Source organism: Sturnira hondurensis, unplaced genomic scaffold, assembly GCF_014824575.4.
Source record: "Sturnira hondurensis isolate 20B ecotype Veracruz unplaced genomic scaffold, ASM1482457v3 Scaffold0005279, whole genome shotgun sequence".
NCBI classification, from domain to species: domain Eukaryota; kingdom Metazoa; phylum Chordata; class Mammalia; order Chiroptera; family Phyllostomidae; genus Sturnira; species Sturnira hondurensis.
In genome coordinates this window covers 17,739,782-17,761,180 of record NW_028077910.1, presented here as the reverse complement: position 1 = coordinate 17,761,180, position 21,399 = coordinate 17,739,782, and the positions used below count along the sequence as shown (strand labels likewise).

General features: G+C 41.0%; 1 protein-coding gene across 7 annotated transcripts in view; it reads right to left on the bottom strand.

Annotated features, from left to right (window-relative positions):
* The window catches only part of PLCH1 (phospholipase C eta 1), a 180,383-nt gene that overhangs the window by 21,307 nt on the left and 137,677 nt on the right, over window positions 1-21,399 (bottom strand). For all 7 annotated transcript variants that reach the window (XM_037046691.1, XM_037046684.1, XM_037046685.1 and 4 more), the window contains 5 exons: window positions 20,411-20,582; window positions 17,708-17,815; window positions 6,394-6,555; window positions 3,858-3,929; window positions 904-995 (listed from right to left, as the gene is read on the bottom strand). In XM_037046691.1, the coding sequence (XP_036902586.1) occupies window positions 904-995; window positions 3,858-3,929; window positions 6,394-6,555; window positions 17,708-17,815; window positions 20,411-20,582 (606 nt within the window). The remainder of the gene's footprint in view (window positions 1-903; window positions 996-3,857; window positions 3,930-6,393; window positions 6,556-17,707; window positions 17,816-20,410; window positions 20,583-21,399) is intronic.

The following is a 21,399-nucleotide window of genomic DNA, read 5'->3' as shown; positions in this document are numbered from 1 at the left end:
AATTTTCTGTACCCTAAGGGTAGGGACTGAGCACGTTCCCTCTGCCCTTACTAATTAGTTCCTTTTTTATGTATGGACCTTCTGTTGAAGTGAATCCCAAATATAAAATTTAATTAACCACTATATGACATCCATGTGTGCAGAAGCTTTATGCCTCTAATTTCATTTAATATCAATCATTCAATAAAGGCACAGGAATGGGGGAATGTTTGTGTGTGCACGTATGTACATGCATGCGTTTGTCTACATAGCTGTGATAGAATTTACATCCCTCTGTGGGACTTACTGTATAAACTGCCAGAAAATTCTACATTAGGTCATGTGTCACAACTTGGGTTCTAAAAATAGGCTCATTTTATTCATCCCCAATTCTACTGACAATAATAATGAAAAATAGTTAATTTTTTGAGCAGTTAATTAATTGGGGGAAAGCTTATCAGGCTTAGTTTAATTCACCTAATCCTTACAATGACCCTAAGGAATAGATACAATTGAGAAGCCTAACTTGTCCCATGTTAAGGTTAAAGGAATAAGAGTTTGAAGTCTGGCTGATTTCAATCTCTGGCTCTTAACATGGGTTTCTCATCTGCCTTTCCTTGTAGTCTCCCAGGTGAGCCATCTGTACTAGTCTATCTGTCCACTCTGTCTTCTCTGAAGATACCTTTTACCTGACAACTGTTAGAACTAGCATTCATTAGGAGCTCTCTATGTGCCAGGCAAAGTAGAAGCCCCCTACCTATATTACCATCTCCTATCCAGTGGATCTTCCCAGGTCCCATGACACTGAGCACTTGACCTTGTGGCCAATCCAACTCTCTAGGCACATGCAACAGAAACAGCCAAGCAGCGGGGAATCGAGGGGCCCGGAGAGTTGGAGCAAGAAACACGGAGACTCTTTCTTACCTGCACAGTTGGCCAGTCTCCTTGCCATGATTCTGCTGTGCATCCTCCCCATCATCAGCACTGTACGATTTAGGTCGTGATTTTGTAGTTTTCTGCCAGAAAAAAAATGGCAGTAAACTTAAAAACAAACTCACTACATGAGGTACATCTACAACATATGGAGAATGGACTGGGCTTTAAAATACACACACACAAGGACAAGAACTCGGGGGGGAGGGAAATGACCAAATATTGCAGCTTGCCTCATCATTAATAACAAGCATGGGTATGGCCATAATTATAATATTAAGGCAACACCTAGGATTTCATACTGTAGAACTGACTTTTAAGCTGCATAAAATGGAGGTCTCAGAAAGACACTATGGCATTGCAGATCTCCAGGAGGAGTAGGGTCAATGTTGGAACATCCGTTTAATAATAATAAGGCATAAAATGTCCTCTTTTAGGAAGTCCACTATTCCTATTGACTTATAAAAGGCAGATTTTGTTTTCAAAACAGCTAGTAGTACTTTTTTTCATGATTATCTACCACGCCTCCTTTTGATCAATATGCACTCAAATAACCATCCATACCAAACAGCTCTTTTGAGGTTTTGGCCCATTTTCATTTCTGGCACCAAAATAAAACTGTTACCCACAGGATTCAGACTGAAAGGCTGCAGGATTAATTGGGTGTCTTCTGGACAGATCAGCTGTTAGACATAAAGCCTTGTGGGGATGATGCGATTTCACCCCTGCCACATTGGAGATGACCCCAATATTTGGCAACACATACTTCGACCATACAAATAACGGGGAGGAAAATGCAGAAAACCTTGCCACCAAAAACACAGCTTCCACCAACAAAGGCGAGACCTTTCGACAGAGCACCCTGGACATCTGGAGAATGGAGGTTTAAAAAAGGAAAGGAACTCCATCCTCACATCCCCATCTGACCATGTCGCCTTTCAGATTTTCTCATACTCGACAAACACAACACAAGCTACACTGTTGACATACACACACTCGGCTCTACTGCACTCACAATGAGGCATCAGTTTGGTCTGGAAGCCTTTCGGGTGATATTTTTGACTCACAAACCTCAGTGTGCCTGGTGTGGGAACCCTAGCTTGTGATGACCTCACGTTCCAGGCGTGGCTTCCCACCAAGCTGCAAAGGAGCCTAACCTCTCTAGCTCCCCGGTGTGTTTCTTAAAAGGGCAGCGGGATAATATCTATTTGAAAGAATTATTGTTGTTGTGCTGATTAAATGAGACGGTATGGAAAGCGATTCTGTCAGTTACATCATATTTAACTTTCAATATAAAATACTATTAATATTTATTAAAACAGTCTATAAATTATCTTGTGGGCATTCATTCTTATGACTTGGGCATAATGAATTCTATTTCTACGGTAGCTAAAGTACAGCCAAAAAGGTTTACTTTGGAAAATAATTTTAATTTAAATCAGTAGTGATAATAAAGAAATAAAATATTCTCTAATTCTTCACATAATTAGTAATTTAAGGTGTTACAATAAATCTGTCTTTTTAAAGTTCATTTTCTAACATAAAATGCAATACGAAATAAGAGCTGAATTACCAATGGTAAATAATGTTTGGGGAAATAATATATTTTCTTTACAGATAGTTTAGGCACATTTTATCAATCTTAATGTACCATGTAATCAATTTCTCATCTTACTTTTTCACTTAATGTTTCACACGATGAGCTTTTAGAGTGGCCGTCCTTAAATGGCTGCATAATTGCTAGTTATATGAATGAATCATGGTTCACTTAAGTAGTCTTTATGGGTGAAAATTTTGGTTGCTTTCAGTTTTGTGTTATAATGACTGTCTTTTGAGCCCTTTAATAAATTATCCTGTTGATGGGGCAGGAAATTCCAGGTACAACGTTCCTTAAAATACGGGAAATGGACTTACACAAACTTCCTGCATAATGTTAACCATCCAATAATTGACTACTTATGTAACATGTTTTACCCTTTCATGGTAGAGTAACATACCATTAGAAAAGTACAATTGAAAGTGCACAGCATGACGACTTTACCCAAAACGAAACACCGAATGAGGAAATGGAATATTATGTGCCCCCCAAAGCTTTTAGATTCTTCCACTCAGTCACCCCCTTTTCCCCAAAGGTCTGATTTCACCCTATTGATTTTGTTTTGCCTGTTCTTAAACGTCATATAAATAGAATTGAACTGGATGTACTTTCTTAGGTCTGGCTTCTTTTGCTCCATGTCATGTTTACGAAGATCACAGTATTATAGATAGTTGTAATGTTGTCCTTCACATTGCTGATAAATATTCCTCTATGTAAATTTTAACTCATTCTATTTCTGATGGACATTTAAACTATTTCGTATTTGTACTATTCCAAATGCACATTCCATTAGCAGTGTATGCGAGTTTCACTTGCTCAACATCCTCACTAATACTTGGTATTCTCGTTTTTTTATGTTTGCTATTATGGTGGGTATGGATGGAATCTCACTTTTATTTGCACTCCCAGAGGGCTGATCAGGATGAACACCTTTTCCAGCCACTTGAATATCTTCTTTTGTGAAGTAGAATTAAAGTTTTCTGCCTTTTTAAAAAAAATTTAGGGCACCTTTCTTTCTTGTTGAGGTGTAGGAATTCTTTATGTCATCAGAATACAAGATCTTTGTTGAATGTATGTATTGGAAATATTCCTTCCCAGTATGCTACTTGGTTTTTGATACTTTTGATGAATAGCAATTCCTAAATTTCCATGTAGTTTAATTATCAACTTTTTACTTTTCTGGCATCCTATTTAAGACATCTTCAGTTATTCTAAGGTCATGAAGATACTCTGCTGTTACCTTTCAAACTTAATTTAATTATACACATTTATCAATCTTTTTTCCCGTCTTATTCTCCATCATTATTTCCCCTCAGCCTCCCTCCCATTTATCAATCTCCATTCATACCTTATGTTTTCCAAAGTTGGTCATGAGGGATCGTCCATGTGATTTCTTTCCACCTTCCTTCACATCTGGATGCTGAGCAAACAAAGCATAATATAACAATTTTTCTTTTTTACTTTTATTCTTTCCTTAGCTCTGATGAAATCACAGGCAAACCCTCTCTCTGTCCACCTCTAGGTAGGAAGCAAGAGGTTCCTAAAGGGGGGACACTGGAGCGGAGGGTCCCGGGCACTAGTCAGGTGACAGGAGCCGCCAACAGTCCCCGAAGCTGGGGCCAAGGCCCTCTCAGCGGCCTGCCCAGTGTCTGCTCACAAGGCTCTCCCCACGCAGGATGTATTCTTTTGAACACCATGAGTGGGGATAAAATCACCTTCAATTAAAAGTAGATTTAATTTTTAAAATGGGCAAATAATCAGCAAGAGCCAATTCTACTGAATTAAAAAAGGAATGACATTGATCAAATACTATTATTTGGAGTTTTGAAACATTAAACATAAAAAAAATCCAAGCACACATATGCAGTACTAAGATTGTTTTTGTTTAAGTAAACCAAAGCAAAGCGTATCTATCCACTGTCACCATTCCCTCTGTGGTGAGCACTGGACAGACATATGGGAGCCTCGGAAGTTCCTCATGTGGGCTAATCTAGGCTAGAGAGCTCCTTGCTGAAGCCTGTCTCTCATCAGGGTACAGAAGGGCCACTCCGCTAAAAGGGTTTAGACTTTCATTTAGTCACCAAACCCCAAAATATGTACTAATGACATGGGTTAGGGAGAGACCAGCACAGCAGGCCTTGCTCTTCCAGGACTTGGAAGCAAATGCTGGAGAGCAAAGGGGTTACCAGGCAATTTTAGGTGACTGTTTATATGTATCGATTGTCTTTGAAGACCTATTAAAGCTGATCATTCACTGTTCAAAAACCCTGAAATTAAGAAGGTAGCCAGCTGGGGTCATAGAAGCAACACTGCTCTCTAAGTTAGGAGACCCAGGGCAAGCAGCTACATGTCCTTTGGCAAGCCTCTTCTGACCTCGGTTTTCTCATCTGTGAAATGGTGTGTGTGGAGGGGGGGTGAGCCAATTAATTCCTGAGTTCCTTTCTATTTCTAATTGCCCTTCTATTGTTAGAGGGATCAGGTCACTTACTGCCCAAAATAGCATCCATTTAAGAGTAAAATGGAATACTTTTAATAATGACACCAGGAAAACAGGTATTAAACAGGGCTGTCCCATGCAAATTGAGGTATATGGTCATCCTACTCAGTAGGCACCTACTATTCCCCTCAAGGATTATGCTAAGTGCATTACATCTATTCTCATTTAATACATACCACTGCCTTTGGAGATAAGTATGACTAAAATCCCAATTTTATTAAAAACCTGAACTATAATGAAGTTAAATAATATGTCCCAAGTTAGAAAGCTAGCTAGTGATCCAACAGGGATTCTGTGTTGCTCTAAGTCTCCTTGCTGGCTCACTGCCCTCCCATTCCAGCTTATACAGAAGGGTAATAGACAATAGCTCTCTCCCAAGCCATTCATTCAACATCTATTTATGAAGGTCTTAATAGACAAGTCAGCACAAAAGGGGTTATCAAGAAGACACGGTTCCTATCTTCACGGAATTTTTAGTCTATTTGGGTAGACAGACAGTGACCAAATAATTTCAAATGTGTTTTAAAAACTTCAGAAAAGAGAAGATAAAACAGGTTGCTGTGAGCAATATAAGGGGGATAGCTGACCTAATCTGCCAGTCAAGGCAGAACTCATTTAAGTCATCACACCGAGGCTGAAGTTTAAAAGAGCAACAGTTCGAACAAATGTAGGAATGGAGTGTTCCAGGCGGAGGAAATGTAATGAGAGGAAGACCATGGCGATAAACAGTTATGGCTGGTGTGACAATGGTGGGAGGCAGGGTGACAGGGAAAACGAGGAGATCTGAGCCTAGAGAGGCAGGCAAGGATGCACGGATGCAGGTCCTTGAAAAGCCTTGCCAAAGAGTTCAGAATTTCTCCCAAGCATACTGGGAAGCACCACCAAAGAATTCTGAATGATAGAGTCTCAGGGTGAGATTTGCAGTTTTAAAGAATCATGCTGATCTCAGAGTGGAGATTAAAGAGAAGAAGACTAGGTGAGTATTGACCTTGGCCTAGATTGGGACACAGCCATGTAGAAGAAGAGAAGTGGACAGATGGGAGACACGTACAGGAAGCGCAGTCAACAGGGCGCAGAGGCTGGCCAGACACGGACAGGTGAGAGGCTGTACTACATGGCGGCTTCAGCCTCTCCACCTGCCTGAGTGCTCATGAGGAAGACAAGTGCAGGGGTACAGGGCTTTCTCCTGTCACTTCCATCCCCACCCACCCACTTTTAACTATTCCTCACATCATTTTGCGATAGGGGATTCTTATTTCTCAAACAACAGGAAGGCAGAGATGGAAGAAACTGGAGACACATTTCACAAATGACAAATGACTGGAAACAATGTGTGATGTGCTTTCTTTTTCCTGTCAAAGGACAAGGACAAGAGGGGATAGAATACCTCCTTCAGGTGTGCATTTAAGCCTTCGTGCGTGGCCTTCAGTAGTGCCCTCACTGTGAAACTATCAGGATCTTCTTTGTCTCGAATTTGAGATTCTTTTAACAGGGACTCCAGTTTTTTTCTTATGAAAGACTCCACCTGATGTTCAGTGGTCCCGTTATTCTGCAAAGAATTAAGCAATGGAAATGATTCCCCTCAAGAAACACACAATCAATTCGAACACATCCTTCATTCAAGCCAATATAGCTTTTACAATTTGATTCTCTCTCAATGAACTGTAATAAGTTAACCTCACTGCACCATTTCGGTCTTCCCCAACACACACCAACCCATTAAATAATGATTATAATGACTGCATCCTACCCTCAAGAACCTTATAAAGTCTTTTTGTCATTTCCATTTCAGAGATGCTGAATCTGATGCTTAGAGAATTTAAATAAGGGGCTCAAGTTTAGAAAGCTACCAGGTAACTCATGCAGGATTCAAACCAGGGCTCCCACGCCCTTCCCACTATGCTACTTTATGCTTTCAACAGAGAGAAAGCCCAGGAGCATTTTTGGAGACTAAGTATTCTATACCCACATATGTAAATCAGAGCAAAAATATGCTGTTGAAAACGCATCACTCTCTTCACTGAGGGGAAAAGAATGCTATGGAATTCTCAACAGCGATGAAGAGAAGGGTTTTGCTGCCAACATAGTTTTCTAGCAAAGGTTCTACATTAGTAAAGCATGTTCTACAAACATGGGAATGGGTTAATTTACTTAAAGCAGAAATTCATAGAGAAGGGTAGTGACAGATAAAGCTGGGAACATGCTTTGGGGCCCGTGGAGACACTTGAAAGGAAGACGTGTGGCGTCACTGAGAGTCTCTGGGGAGACAAAGGCCTGAATAGTATTTTAGAAACATTATTAATGGGCAGTGTGCGCAGAGAGAGGAAAGGCGCCTGAAGATGAAAAACAGCTAGACACACGGGTTCCCCTACAAGCACTAAGAGCCTAGGCCAATGTGCTGGTAGGAGATTAGTAAAGATAAGAGAGGGTTTGTGAAGAAACTTCATTTTGAATAAAACAAAAATATATCAAGCTACTATAGGCTAAGTGGAAAACATTAATAAGGCATAACCCCACCAAACCGTTAGTGACATGGAGGTAGACAGCCTCGTCGAGGGATAATTATAGAAGGAGGTGCAAGTAGAGTGACAGATGTAAAGAGCGCCACAGGAACCGGAGGGGCACATGTCAGAGAGACTTGGGAATGTAGGAGAGATTCCAGGGCAGAGGACACTGGAGTCACACCATAAAGATGAGTACATTAGGTCCCCGTAGCTGCTGAGACACACTACCGTAAACCTGGCTGTTCCAAAAAGGAGAAATTTATTCTTTCTCAGTTCTAAATGCCAGAGGTGTAAAATTTAGATGTCAGCAGTACCACACTCCCTCCCAAAGGCTCCAGGGAAAGATGCTGCCTTGCTTCCTTTAGTTTATGGTGCTCCAAGCATCTCTTGGCTTGTGGCAGAGTACATAATTCCCATCCCCTCCCCTCTTTACACCTTCTCCTGTGTGTCCCCCACCTGGCTGTGTCTTCTCCTCTTCTTACGAGGACATTTGCTATTGGATTTTTAAGGCCTACCCAATCAACCCAAGATCTTTAATTATGCCTGCAAAGACCCTTCGCCCAAATAAGGTCACATTCACAGGTACCAGGGGGTAGGACTTGGACAAATCTTTTGGTGGCAACAAATCAACCTACTATAATTTGCCAGAACCTACTTTGCCAGAACTGACCATCTGGCAAAGAGTTGCGTGACAGCATTGCAACATGAGCAGAAGTGTGACGGAAACAATATCAAGGAGAACTACTAAGGATGTGAACGTGGAGAAAAGAACACAGGGAAATTAGGAAAAAGCGACTATACTGTGCTAAGGCTCACAAAGCACTCACATATACCAATATTTCATTTGCGCTTCCCAACACCCTTTAAGGTAGCAATAGGGTTAGACAAATTTTATTCATAAAGATACAGAGGCAGAATGATTCAACAACTTGTCCACACACACACACACACACACACACACATATGAAGTGGCCGCACTGGGATTTGACCACAAGACTGGCAATGCATGATGGTGTCTATTTCACCACGCACTGCTGCGGCATCCCTCTTACGCTGTTACAAATCAAGATGACTCATGAGTCAAGTTAATTGTGAGCAAGTTAATTATCATCATATTTTACACAGTATTATTCCTGTACGATACCTGGGGAATCCTAGATGGTGGCTGATACACAGCCACTATCCCTCTTTGGAAAACAGTAGGATTCACTGAAGGTCAGAAGGGAATCCTAGAAAAGAACTCCAGGAAGCAGGCACCCAGTGCATGTGATCACATGACCCAGAGCCTGGCAGGGAGAGCACTTGTTAGGAAGGAAAAAAGAGAAAGTGTGTGACAGCACCTGGGGTGGCCAGGTCACACAGAATGCCCCAGATATAATCTGTCCCCTTCCCCAGGCCAGGTAGCATGGGGTCGGAGACAGTCAGGAGATGAACTATTGGCTGTTATGCNAAGTGGCCGCACTGGGATGTGACCACAAGACTGGCAATGCACGATGGTGTCTATTTCTCCACGCACTGCTGCGGCATCCCTCTCACGCTGTTACAAATCAAGATGAATCATGAGTCAAGTTAATTGTGAGCAAGTTAATTATCATCGTATTTTACACAGCATTATTCCTGTACGATACCTGGGGAATCCTAGATGGTGGCTGATACACAGCCACTATCCCTCTTTGGAAAACAGTAGGATTCACTTAAGGTCAGAAGGGAATCCTAGAAAAGAACTCCAGGAAGCAGGCACCCAGTGCATGTGATCACATGACCCAGAGCCTGGCAGGGAGAGCACTTGTTAGGAAGGAAAAAAGAGAAAGTGTGTGACAGCACCTGGGGTGGCCAGGTCACACAGAATGCCCCAGATATAATCTGTCCCCTTCCCCAGGCCAGGTAGCATGGGGTCGGAGACAGTCAGGAGATGAACTATTGGCTGTTATGCTTAGACACTTTCCAAGTTGGCACAGCGAGGCTGTATATGCAAAGCCAGGCCAACTGGGGCCGGTGAAATAATGAATGCTTAATATGAAGGCTCTAATTATTCACTTCACACCCTTGAACACTGAGAGTTGTTGCTAAAGCGAGGCTATTTCTGCCTGTTGATCTTTTTTTCTCTGTGATTTACAGCACAAGAAAATTAGCATCTGTGGAGTGACAAATAAGTGTGGCTGAGGTTTCATTACTATATTATCATTCAGTCCCAGAACCCAATAGCCCTGCTTAAAGAAAGCTGAGACAGACACGTGACCTTGCAACCTGCCAGCCACCATACAGCTGCACTGGAGACCACAGCTGAACACAACATTCATCTTGCTCTTTTGTTCCCTGAGCCCCTGGGAGCAGGAAGATGTTGCAGCAGGGGGAGCGGGGAGGGGCAGGCAGCCCTTTAGTACGGTCGGCAGTCGTTTCCACAAGAGACATGAGCACCGTTCATAATTCCTTTTCGAAGAAGCACATATGACCTGGGAATGTCTGCTACAAATGAATACATCGAACACATAAACACATTCTTGTTTTGTCTCCCGTGTGAAATGAAAGGATCACTGAAAAAGTGAAGGGCAGCCCAGAATCTTGGCCACTACGCCAGGCTGGGAAACAGCAGCTGGGACTGAGTTGAGGGCTGACCCTCAAAGGGACACCCCTCCAAACAGTGGTGTGCTGCCTGCACCAAACACTGGAAACATCCGCAGAGAGTTCCAAACCCCAGGCTGTCCACACCCAGACCAAATCCACGGGAACTTACAGGCTGGGACCCTGCAGTGGTCATTTTTGAAAACTTCCCTGTCATTCCAACGTGAAGCCAAAGCTGAGGATCTTTGCTTTAAACCAAACAAACAGACAGAACACTGGAATACCCCACCATCCCCAAAGATCTTTTTTTTTTCTTTCTGGACTGGAGTCCAGAGGCAGGGAGGATGATACCTCAGCTGTGCTCTACACGTGCACTGCAGCTTTCCAAACGCATCACCCATGGTCGAGAGCAGAAGCTGCCGCTCAGCCAGGCACTCCAGTCTGCTGGCCCCCCCCCCGCCCCCCCCCGCTCCTTCAGCTCCTGTAAAACACCTTCTTCTATTCAAGGACTCCTTGAGGACTTGAGCCATAATCATGCTGCCACCTCCATTCTTGTTACTGATGGTATCTAGCCTTCACTGAGCCCAAATCACGTGGCAGGCATTGTCCTGAGCTCTTTACAGAGTATGAACTGAGCCCTTATTTTAAGGTTAAATAATTATTTTATTTCCTTAGTATGCAGAGAGCCAATTTGTGCCACCAGGCAGAGGGAGGATGATTTGTGTTTCCAACTGGGAGTAATCACCTATTCTTATATAATGATGGAGCCCATTGGTTTGATTGGCTCTCAGTAAGAAATCAGACAGACAGAGAATCATTTTTTTTCTGTTTGTCTCGGGATGCTTTCAAAAAGCAACAGCTCTTTTCATAGTACAGAGCCTCAGGGAGATCAGCAGAGAATTTCGGACTGCAGGGTTCTCAAGGTTTCATTGTTCACCACACGGTGCACAATGTCATGGGAACCCTAGGATTGCAGACCTGCTCCTTCTCCAGCTTGGATGTCAGTGTCGGCCAGGAAAGGCCACTGCAATACCACAGTGCAAAGCCAACTGGGACAGACACTCGCCGGGAGTGTGAACGCAACTTATGAAAGGGACAGTCAGGCAGAGAGTTGCGACAACATTTTGAAATGTTATCATCATGTCCACTTAGAAAAAGAGGATGAAGAAACTCAGGTGTAGGGTTGGGCATATAAGACAGAAAGCTGTACTTGAACAAGAATTAAATTAAAAAAAATATTAAAAAAAAAGAAACTCAGGTGTAGAGAGGCAAGTGGGCTCCTCCGGGTCATTCAGTTAGCGAGTGGCAGAGCCAGCTCTGAACCCGGGTGGTCCGTCTTCAAAGCCTGCGCGTTTCATAGCTGCTACTGCCTCTCTCTGGTCTGCTCTGGGGATTCCCGTCCGCTCTGAGCTCTCTTTCCCATGAACTCAGATTCACCACGTCAAAACCATACGACATAACAGCTTATGTCTGTAATTCATTGGTCGCTTCCAGTGTGATTGTGGCTCTTCAGCTAGATGGACCCCCAAACACAAAGTTCACAGGCAATTAATGTCACTCCTGAGATCACGGATGGTGGATGTATTTTTCTCTTATCTGATTAATCACATCGAAATGAAAGATTTTGTAGTTCTAGGAATCTTCTAGAAAAGCTCCATGGGCTCCTGTTTATGTGCTAAGAAATAAAAGGATTTTTTTACAAAAATCAAGATTCCCTTAATTAAATAAAACTCTAATAAACTACATATTAGTTAACTCTAGAAAGTTCACATAGCCCTGATCTTGGACTAATTAATTCATCCCTCAAACCTTATTTTCCTAATCAGTAAAGTCTTGGTTCCTACCCCATCCCCATGGTTATGGGAATAAAATGCAATACTGTAAGTAAAATCCTTAGCATACTGCTTGTGCTTAATAAGAGCTCAATAAATGTTAGGTATTTAAAAGCTGGTTTTGGCTAAGGTATAAAAAAATAACAGTACAGTATCAAAAATAATAGCAACAGGTAGTGTTTCTTTAGAACTGTTAAACATACATTTTTAAGAGTTATTACAGCAAACATTCTTTATATATTTTAATTAAGCAAAAGCAAAATACAGTCCAAAGTAAATGGGTATGGGCACCTGTGCGTGGATGTGGGTTATACACGCCACCGTGCCTTCATGTTTTGAAGACCCCACTGCTCCGATGATAAAAGAATCTAAAAAAGAAAAGTCAGTCCAGGTCAAAAATAAACAAAATCACTGCAGATCATGGATGCAGCTGAGCTGCACATTCAAAGCAAGTAGGGAGGGCCACTCACACCTGAGAGTGTAACAGAGACTAAAGGTGTTCACGTGCCATGGGAGATCCGAGCGGGTCTCACGAGGTGAAACCAAGTGGGTGAGGAAAGCTGGAGCAGGTCCTTGCTTATAAACAAAAGCATTAAAGAAAACTACTATGTAGAAGATATAAAACTTAACATCAAAAGAGGCAGGAGTGACAAGACAACCAAATTGTCTGCCTGTTTGGTGATGAGATCAGGGGTGTCCAGGGGCGGAGAGCCCCAAACCATCAATATCAGGTCTGGTCGGGAATGTGGGGCATAGGTGGGGGGTTCTCAGTTGGAAACAATCCCAAAATCATGAGCTAAGAAGGGTGAATACAGAATGAAAGAGAATGGAAGGAAAAACTATCCCACTCAAAATCAAACCTTTTCAAACCTGAGCCCCAAATTCTAAAACCTTGAGGAAAAGTAATGCCAAGACACAACGGCACAAATACCAACCCATGAAATAGGAATTCAGTGTTCCACATTTAAGTTAGTATGTTTAGGTGCTTAAAGACGTGAAGAAATAGCCCCATAAAAAACTCGAGAAACTAAGATGCTAAATAACAAAATAAGAATAAGTGTCAATGAAAAAGAACCAATAATGAATTTTGTAAATAAAGCATGCAGTACTGAAATTAAAAGAACAATAGCTAGAATAAACTTTATACCAAACTCAAAGGGATAATTAATGAATTAATTATAAATGGTACCCAGAAGTTAGCACAGAGATTAAAAATATTAAAAATAAGTAAGAGATACGGCAAACAGACTGTGAGATTCCAACATAAATCTAATAGGACTTCCAGAGAAACAGGACTGAAGAAATGGCAAAGAACTAATATTCAAAGAAAACAAATGGCTGATTTTGAAAATAAAAGAAAACATGAGCTCTCTAATAGGAAATGAATACTGAGTGTTAAGAAAATAACTAAATAAATCAACTTCACTCCTAGTTCATAGTGAAAGTACAGAAAGAGGATAGAAAAGGAAAGACAGATTATCAACAAGAAAAGAAAAATGAGACTCATAGGAAACTTCTCAGCTATTCTAGTTAGTTTCTGGAAGACAATACCTTTGAAATACAAGAAAAAATACACACACACACACACACACACACAGCTGTGTAACAACAGGGACACATTTTGAGAGCTCTGCCGTTAGAAATGTGTTATCATGGGGAGACCATCACGGAGTGCACTTACACAAACCCGGACAGTACCACCTACTACACACCTGGGCTGTATGGTGTGGTCACTGCTCCAAGCCTGTGCTGTATGTTACTATACAAACAACACAAGATTACATCAAGCACAAGAGAAAACAGTGTAATCAAGAGACTGAGTAAACCTGAGATGTAGGAGGCTGCTGCCAGTGTAATATGGCATACTGTTTTAGAGTAAACTTGTCTTCATAAGTATAAAAATAAGCTCTAAAATAATGGCTAAAAGCATAGTACATATACAAGCCAGCAACATAGTCATTTATTATCATCACTGAATATTATGTGCCGTACATAGTTGTATGTGCTGCACTTTTATAAGACTGGCAGCACAGTAGGTGTGTTTACACCAGCACTGCAAACTCATGAGTCGTGTGTCGTGCTATGATGCTACCACAGCTATGATGTCAGTAGGGATAGAATATTTCAGCTCCACTATAATTTTAAGGAACCAGTGCCACACATGCAGTTCGTGGTTGACCAAATGTCATTACGCAATACATGACTATAATATGCACACTATGTTAGACCTTACATGTTCATTACCTTTACTCTTTGGCAGGGTGGCACAAGTGTATCAGGTACTAGAAACTACTGGAATCTTCCAGGCCACCTTGTCTGTTCCCCACCCCTTGTTGGCAGGATGTGACAGCATGTCTAGCACATGGGCATTCAGTCCCTGAGTGAACATTTTTGGTAGTGAGACCCCACAACTGCATGAGGTCACTCATCTCTTCTGTGAGTGCTGACACCCCTTAATCTAACAAGATCCCCAGTCCCTCAAGTGGGTCAAATCCTAAAACAAATCACTTAGGAGGGAAGATGAATTTGTGGCTAAGGGCGGAAGAGGAAGAGAGGAAGACAATGACTATGTGTAGCGTGAGATATGTATACAAGGTTGAATAATGGTTTTAGGGCATTAGTATAATACAAAAAGTTGTTATATGTGACTGTTCTGTGGCTCATTTAAAACTTGTTGGAAAGTGTGGTGTTGATGACATGAGCTTCACGTGGGAGAAAGGGAGTTGATACTTGTGCCTGAGAAGCTGGCTAGCCCAGAGAGGGCAAGAAATAAGACACTGTGTAACTCAGCAGGAGAGGAGAAGCATCAGTGAAGTTGAAATACGGGGGTGGAAAGCCTACAAGGCGCATTGTCATTCACTAAAGATGAATAATGGTGAGCTGGCCGCAGTGTGTCAAGTCTGATCATTGTACTGTGGTTGAAAGGAAACTGTTCCTGTTCCTTTGAGCTGTATGATTCTCAGATCACTGGACACACAGGCTTTACCTTGTGGCTTATATATTACGAGCCAGATTTTCTCAATGGCTGAAGCCACAAAACAATATGAAGCAGAAGCTTAAAGGATTCAATTAATTCAACAACAGAAAGCATTTGTTACATGAGAAATAAACTTGCTGTGTGATTTGAGTCCCTTAGTTAGAAATAACAAGTAGACTAGCAGGAGTGATAAGATCAGTGTGAGCGCTCTGCTTCTAACATGAGGATAATCCTGGACGAGCCACAAAGTCTGCTTCTGACCTTTGCAAAGACCTCTGACTGGAACAGTCCTCCCCAGATACCAGCATGACTAACGTCTCCAGGTCTTTGCTCATGTTACCTTCCCTATGAGACCTTTCCTGACCATTTAAATCTTTGACAGACCCTTCATGTACCTCCCTTTGTCCACTTTTCCCTCATTGTTTCCTTTTGCCTAGTACACGAGGTTACTTATTCAAACCTTGTCTCTCCTCCCCTTCTCCCAGTAATGTATAAACTCCATGAAGGCAAAGATTTTTAGCTGTTTTGTTTACTGATACCCCAACTCCTACAACATGATGGCTACATCTCCAATAGGAGATGCTGAATAAAAATCGGTTGAACGTGCAACTGAATCTTGTCTAAATCTCGTGAGAGTTAGTATTTGAGTGTTCATGAATGTTAAACTAAAACAACCATTGCAATAATTCAGATATAACTTATAAATCTAACCTCATTCTGTTGAGTTAAAATTGAGGCAGTTACTGGTCTCGCATAAGCTATGCACAGCACACAACCTTAAGATCAGGGAATTTACATTTTTGCCCCCTGCTGACAGTGGCCCACACATTGACTGATTACAGGATAAAACCTTGGCTTTCTACAGACAGCACTCCCTTTTCTTACAAGAGCCCCAAAACAAAAAAAACAAAAGGATTTGGGAAAGTGGAGTAAAAACTGTAGATTTCCACTAGAATGTTGATTTCCGTGTGTAGTTTCTCTCTGAAGGTCTAACAAAGACACACCTGTAAAATTTCACAATTAAGGGGCTTTCCAGATCTACTAGGACCCGAATCAAAGAATCCAAATGGAAGATCAAGGCTTTCTTTGCGGAATCATGCTTGAAACTATCTACGTCTCTGGGTCCCTAGAAACTGACTACGAGGCTGTGAACAGGAGAGGAACTCAGCTGGATATTTTCACAGGCAAAGGTATGGATTTGTTTCTATAAAACTGTAGCTAACTCAATTTTATAATTTCAGGTATTTAACTTAGTTAGAGCGCTCACTGACATTGGAGAAGAAAATGTTTAAGTAGGTGGATTTAAAAACCAGAACAACTTGGGTTTTACTCAGACCAAAAAATGACTATATTGTGATAGTAATTATTTTCCACCTTCATTTTCACGAAGAATAGCGTTCCCTAAACTCTTAACTAGTCAAACCTCTCTGTTCCCTGTGTTCAAATGATAGATTACTCTGAGGTTAGCAACCAAGATGTCTTGGAAACAAGATGCAAAGGTAATGAAAAGCAGAGACAAAAATCCAATTTATAAAATAAAGCTAAAAAATTGAGCTAAATTACCCATAATCACAAGTAATTAATCACAATATAGTAAATATCTGGATGAGCAAAAAAGAAGCTGTTTAAAACATTAAGCATAGTCTCACATATGTAAATATATTGAGATTAATTTTCTATAATCACAGCCCCATTAGTTAGTGGTAGTAAATTAAGCCAAGATAAACTATTAAAAGGCAAGACATTAATACAGATGGTGACTTTTTTCCTTTTTACTTCAAGCTGAATCTTTCAAAGTCTATTAAAGCCAAGAAAGAAATGTCTCCTGGGGCACCAGCTACCATGAAGCCTTTGCCACCTTTGAAAATGATGCCAGCTCCCTTCGGTACCTACAGGAAGGTAGCACAGTTACTACTACCTAGAAGAGAGCAGACCGTTTCTAACAATGTAATAGACAAATTCAGGTCTATGATGCAAGTTAGGAGAATTTATACGAAACTTCTCTGTCTTCCTGAGGGCAGAATAACAATGCTAGAGGAACACTGCTTTTCTACACAAATGAAAGTGTAAACCCCATACACAACAAACGTACATGGGCAAATGCTACTCTCAGGTTCACATGTGATCCTGACAGTCGAGTGAGTTGTCAAGATGGGATGGAGGGGGTGAGGTTGAGGTGGGAGTGGGTATCTCTCTAAGGCTTGTATGTCCCTGAGGCTTACATTCCCTTCGGATTACCTGGCTAAATAGTGCTTTTCTAGAACGGTGGTTTCTTGATGTAGGACAGGGGTCTAAAGCACCATGCAGATAACACACTATTCTATGCCATTTTATTTAAGACATGGGAAATTAAAGAGCAACCCAAGAGTCCAAAAGAGTTTTGAAATCCTCTAGCCCAGGGTTCCTTATCTTAGGGCCAGCAAGGGCATCCTAGGGAAGCAGGCCCACGTGCGGCCGGATCCTGCGAGCTAGTTTCCTGCTAGCAGGAGACAGAGAAACAATACTGCAGTCAGTTTATTTCAACAAAGAGTGACATTTCCAACTGCAGTTTGAGTTTGGTCCAAGTTGTGACAGCAGGGGATTTGTCCTTGGAGTTAGGGTCAGATGGGTTGATCACTAACATTCCATCCAACCTGAAGGCACAAGAATCCTTGACTCATTCACTCCATAAACATTTGTGGGTCAGTGGGCAAGCACACAAAGTAACTTCCAGCAAATATCCTTTTCTACTCAATAAATATCCTTATGTTTGTGAGGACCCAGCACAGCTGAAATTTTTATCGCAGCCCATTGAGGGTAAAAATGATGGCCATGTCTGTAACTTACATAATGGAGCTGGAATTTGCACTCATCTTCAATTTCATCTGCACTGTCTTCATCTGAAACTTCTCCTTCCTCTGCATCATCTCCAAGGTGATAAGGCAACTTCTTACCCTGAAATGGAACAAAATGCTCTACTTAAAAATGAAAATAAATTCACAATAGCTTAAAGATGAAAGCAATCCAAGTGTCTACCAACAGATGAGTAGATAAACAAAATGTGGTGTATGCATACGATGGCATATTATTCAGCCAAAAAAAAAAAAAAAGGAAAGAAACGATGACACACACTACAGTATGGATGAACCTTGAGGACATTAGGCCAAGCAAAATAACCACCACAAAATATATATGACTCCACTCATATGAGCTACCCAGAGTAATCAAATTCATAAAGACAGAAAGGAGAATAGTGGTCCCAGGGGCTGTGGGGAGGGAACAATCTCAGATTGTTTAATAGGGTGGAGTTTTAGTTCTGCAAGATGAAAAGAGTTCCGGGGATTAGTTACATGCTTATGTGAGTGTACTTAACACTACTGAAATGTACAATTAAAAATGGTTAAGATAAAAGGTAAATTTTATTATTTGTATTTTACTACAATTAAAAATAACTTTTAGCCCTAGCTGGTGTAGCTCAGTGGATTGAGCATGAGCCTGGGAACCACACAATCGTGGTTCGATTCCCAGTCAGGGCACATTCCTGGGTTGCAGGCCAGTTCCCGGCAGGGGACTCACGAGAGGCAACCATACATTGATATTTCTCTCCTTCTCTCCTTCCCTTCCCCTCTAAAGAGAAATAAATAAAATCTTTAAAAAGATAAATAACTTTTAAAAAGTGAAGAATAAAAATGTGTTATCCCTTGCCCAATCATTACTTCAAACTGACTACCTAGCAGATAGTTTGAATTACTAGCAAAACAAGGGAAAAGAGACTTTCAAGAAAAGGCAGTTTAATTACTTTCAATGAAATATAACTAATTGTGGATGCTATATTTACAACTAAAAATCAGGCTTATTTTTGACAATATAATGGCTCATTATAACAAGCATCATACCCATCCGGTGCCATTAAGAGCAATCCACACACATACACACGGCTGGAAAGTGCATATGTGTTACAGTTATAATAATGAACAACGTGCCTATCTCCAAAGTGGTAGGTAGCCATTCGAACAATGCTTTTTGGACCAGAAATTGCTGATGCAAAGGGAACATAGGAAAATCAGTTCCCTTGTTTTTGCTTTAGATGGAAGCATGCTGGTTTATAGATCTAGAATTCATTCTCCTGAAAGTCTGAAGGATGTCACTACTAGCTAACAGACCTCGGCTGCCTTGAAATACTTTACTCACAGCCTACATCTGATGCCACCTCCTCCAATGAGCTCCTCAGATTTTCTGGATCCGACTCATCCTGGTGCCCATCAGCCCTGGGACATTCCGTGTTAAGTGACTGAAGTCCAGTTACTCAGAAGGGATTCAATTAATTCATATCAATATCTACCTTAAGTTTCACTGTCCAAAAAGCAAGGGTTTCAATCAAATGGACTCATTCTGCATTTAACCTTCTGACTGCTGACTAAAGGTGATTCAGGAAAGTGGAAACATTTACAGTGTGACATAGGTAACAGCTTTCTAACCCAACCATCACTATTCATCATCACAAAAGTTTTCTTCAGGAAGACTTCAGGACAATTGATGATGCTGTCGCTTGCATTATTTGGAACTTTATTCAAAATGCTTTCACACATACAAATGCACAACCTCTTTGATGGAGTCAGTGTATAATTCTCATTTAATGATAGAAAAACAGGTTTGACCAATGCTGAAGATGAATACTTTATATCTTTGCCACTTGCTGACCTCCCTTAAAGTCTTGCTACGAAATCACAGTGTTTGACATTTTTGCACCTCTTATGTGATGTTTGGGGGGAGTTTGTATGCACACCCCTTTTTGGTAAAATATAATCCAGTTTGAATATTAATACTCTACTGTTCTTCCTTAGATTTTTAGTCTGAAAACAATACAAGTGTCCAAGATGGCTTTAATTCAAACACAAAATTATCTGGCATTACGTGAATTCACAAAGCAATCTGCAATCTCAAGGAAGTGTCTGTCTTTCTGGGCATTCCTCGCATTGATAATAATTATTGCAGGTGGAAAGCTTTCCCCTTCAGAAACATCTGTTTATGAAACATCATTCTCGTCACAGCCACTGCTTCGCATGCATGCACGTCCCGAGTGGCACTATGTCTGTGACTGTGCTCCCCTTTGAAGGGAGTGCTTCTCACTTACATAACCACGCCTGACCAACCATGAAGATGGTTCGTCTTTTTTGACAGACAGTCACTGAAGCTTGAAATGGGAGAGAAGAATCTGAAAGAAATGCTCTCAGAGACCAACACAGGAGCCTTCTCTGCCTCTGTGCCCCACACAGTTCTCCAGTCTGAGCTAATACAAGCCTAAAATATTAAGCCTTGGCTTACAGTATTAATAGTGTAAAAACATTCTAAAATATGCAGTCATTTAATAACTAGCATTTTCTTAAGGTACGACTATAAATAAATTGGAGCAAGGTTCATACACAAATCAAGACAGCCTTTTATGTGTGGACTCGGATTATTATTCTCCTGGGAAACCACTTTGTAACCCTTATGGGAGGGAGGGCTGAGTTGGTCATTAATGCCTTTACTGTTCCTTCAGATAATTACCTTCACTAGGATTTTGCCTTTCAAACTTTGAGGACTTGGAAGCTGCTTGGAATCACCCATATCCACAGATGAAAGGTCCAGTTTGTCCTGGAATATTCCTTTCAGGTACTGAGCAATCTTCCTTTGCTGCTGCACACTGCAGTGATTCTCAATAGACAGGATGACCGGGAACCTGCGGAAAAAGCACCACGTTCTAAAAGCAAGCCCCGGCAACTCGGGGTGTTTTGACACTTGTTCTGTATTCATTATGTTCTTGCAATCCTGGTAACTGGAGAGAGTGTTGATGGTTAAAATACTTCATGATGAGGAAAATGAGAGATGCATTACACACACACACACACCACACACAAACAAATCCTCTGAGTAAACATACTTTACCAGGCATAATGGCCATACAAAACACCAATTCACATGGGATGACTTAGTTTGATACTTTGTGTCATGAAACAAAAATGATGTGCAAGTATATATATGTCTTTTAAATAAAAGAGAAAATCTTAAGAGAAATAAGAAGCCTAAAGAAATAAAACTCACATAATATAATTTTGTTTTATTTATTCAAAAGCCTAGCAACATCTAAGAGACCACTGAATAGCATCAAATGCAGATGTTTTCACTTAATATATGTCATAAATAAAATATATAATCAGCTCCCAGCTTGAATATTATTATTGAGGATAAAATAGTGAAATTTTGTGTTTTATTGCATCCTGTGTCAGGCATTTCAAAATCATTTGTATACAATTATATACTAAGACTCTACTTTTAGAAAAAAGAAGAAAGAAAACTTAAGCACTCACTCACTACGAGCACTCAGGTTTTGGTGTGGAGAATTTAAGACCTAAGTAAAGTGATTACCAAAGACAGCCTGGAGGTGGTGGTCAAGTAATATCATGTAACCAGAAGTGATTACATGATATTACTCCTCTTCTGACTTTGCTTTTAACCTGGAGCAATAAATTGCTTCAAATTTGGGTTTGTTTTGATTG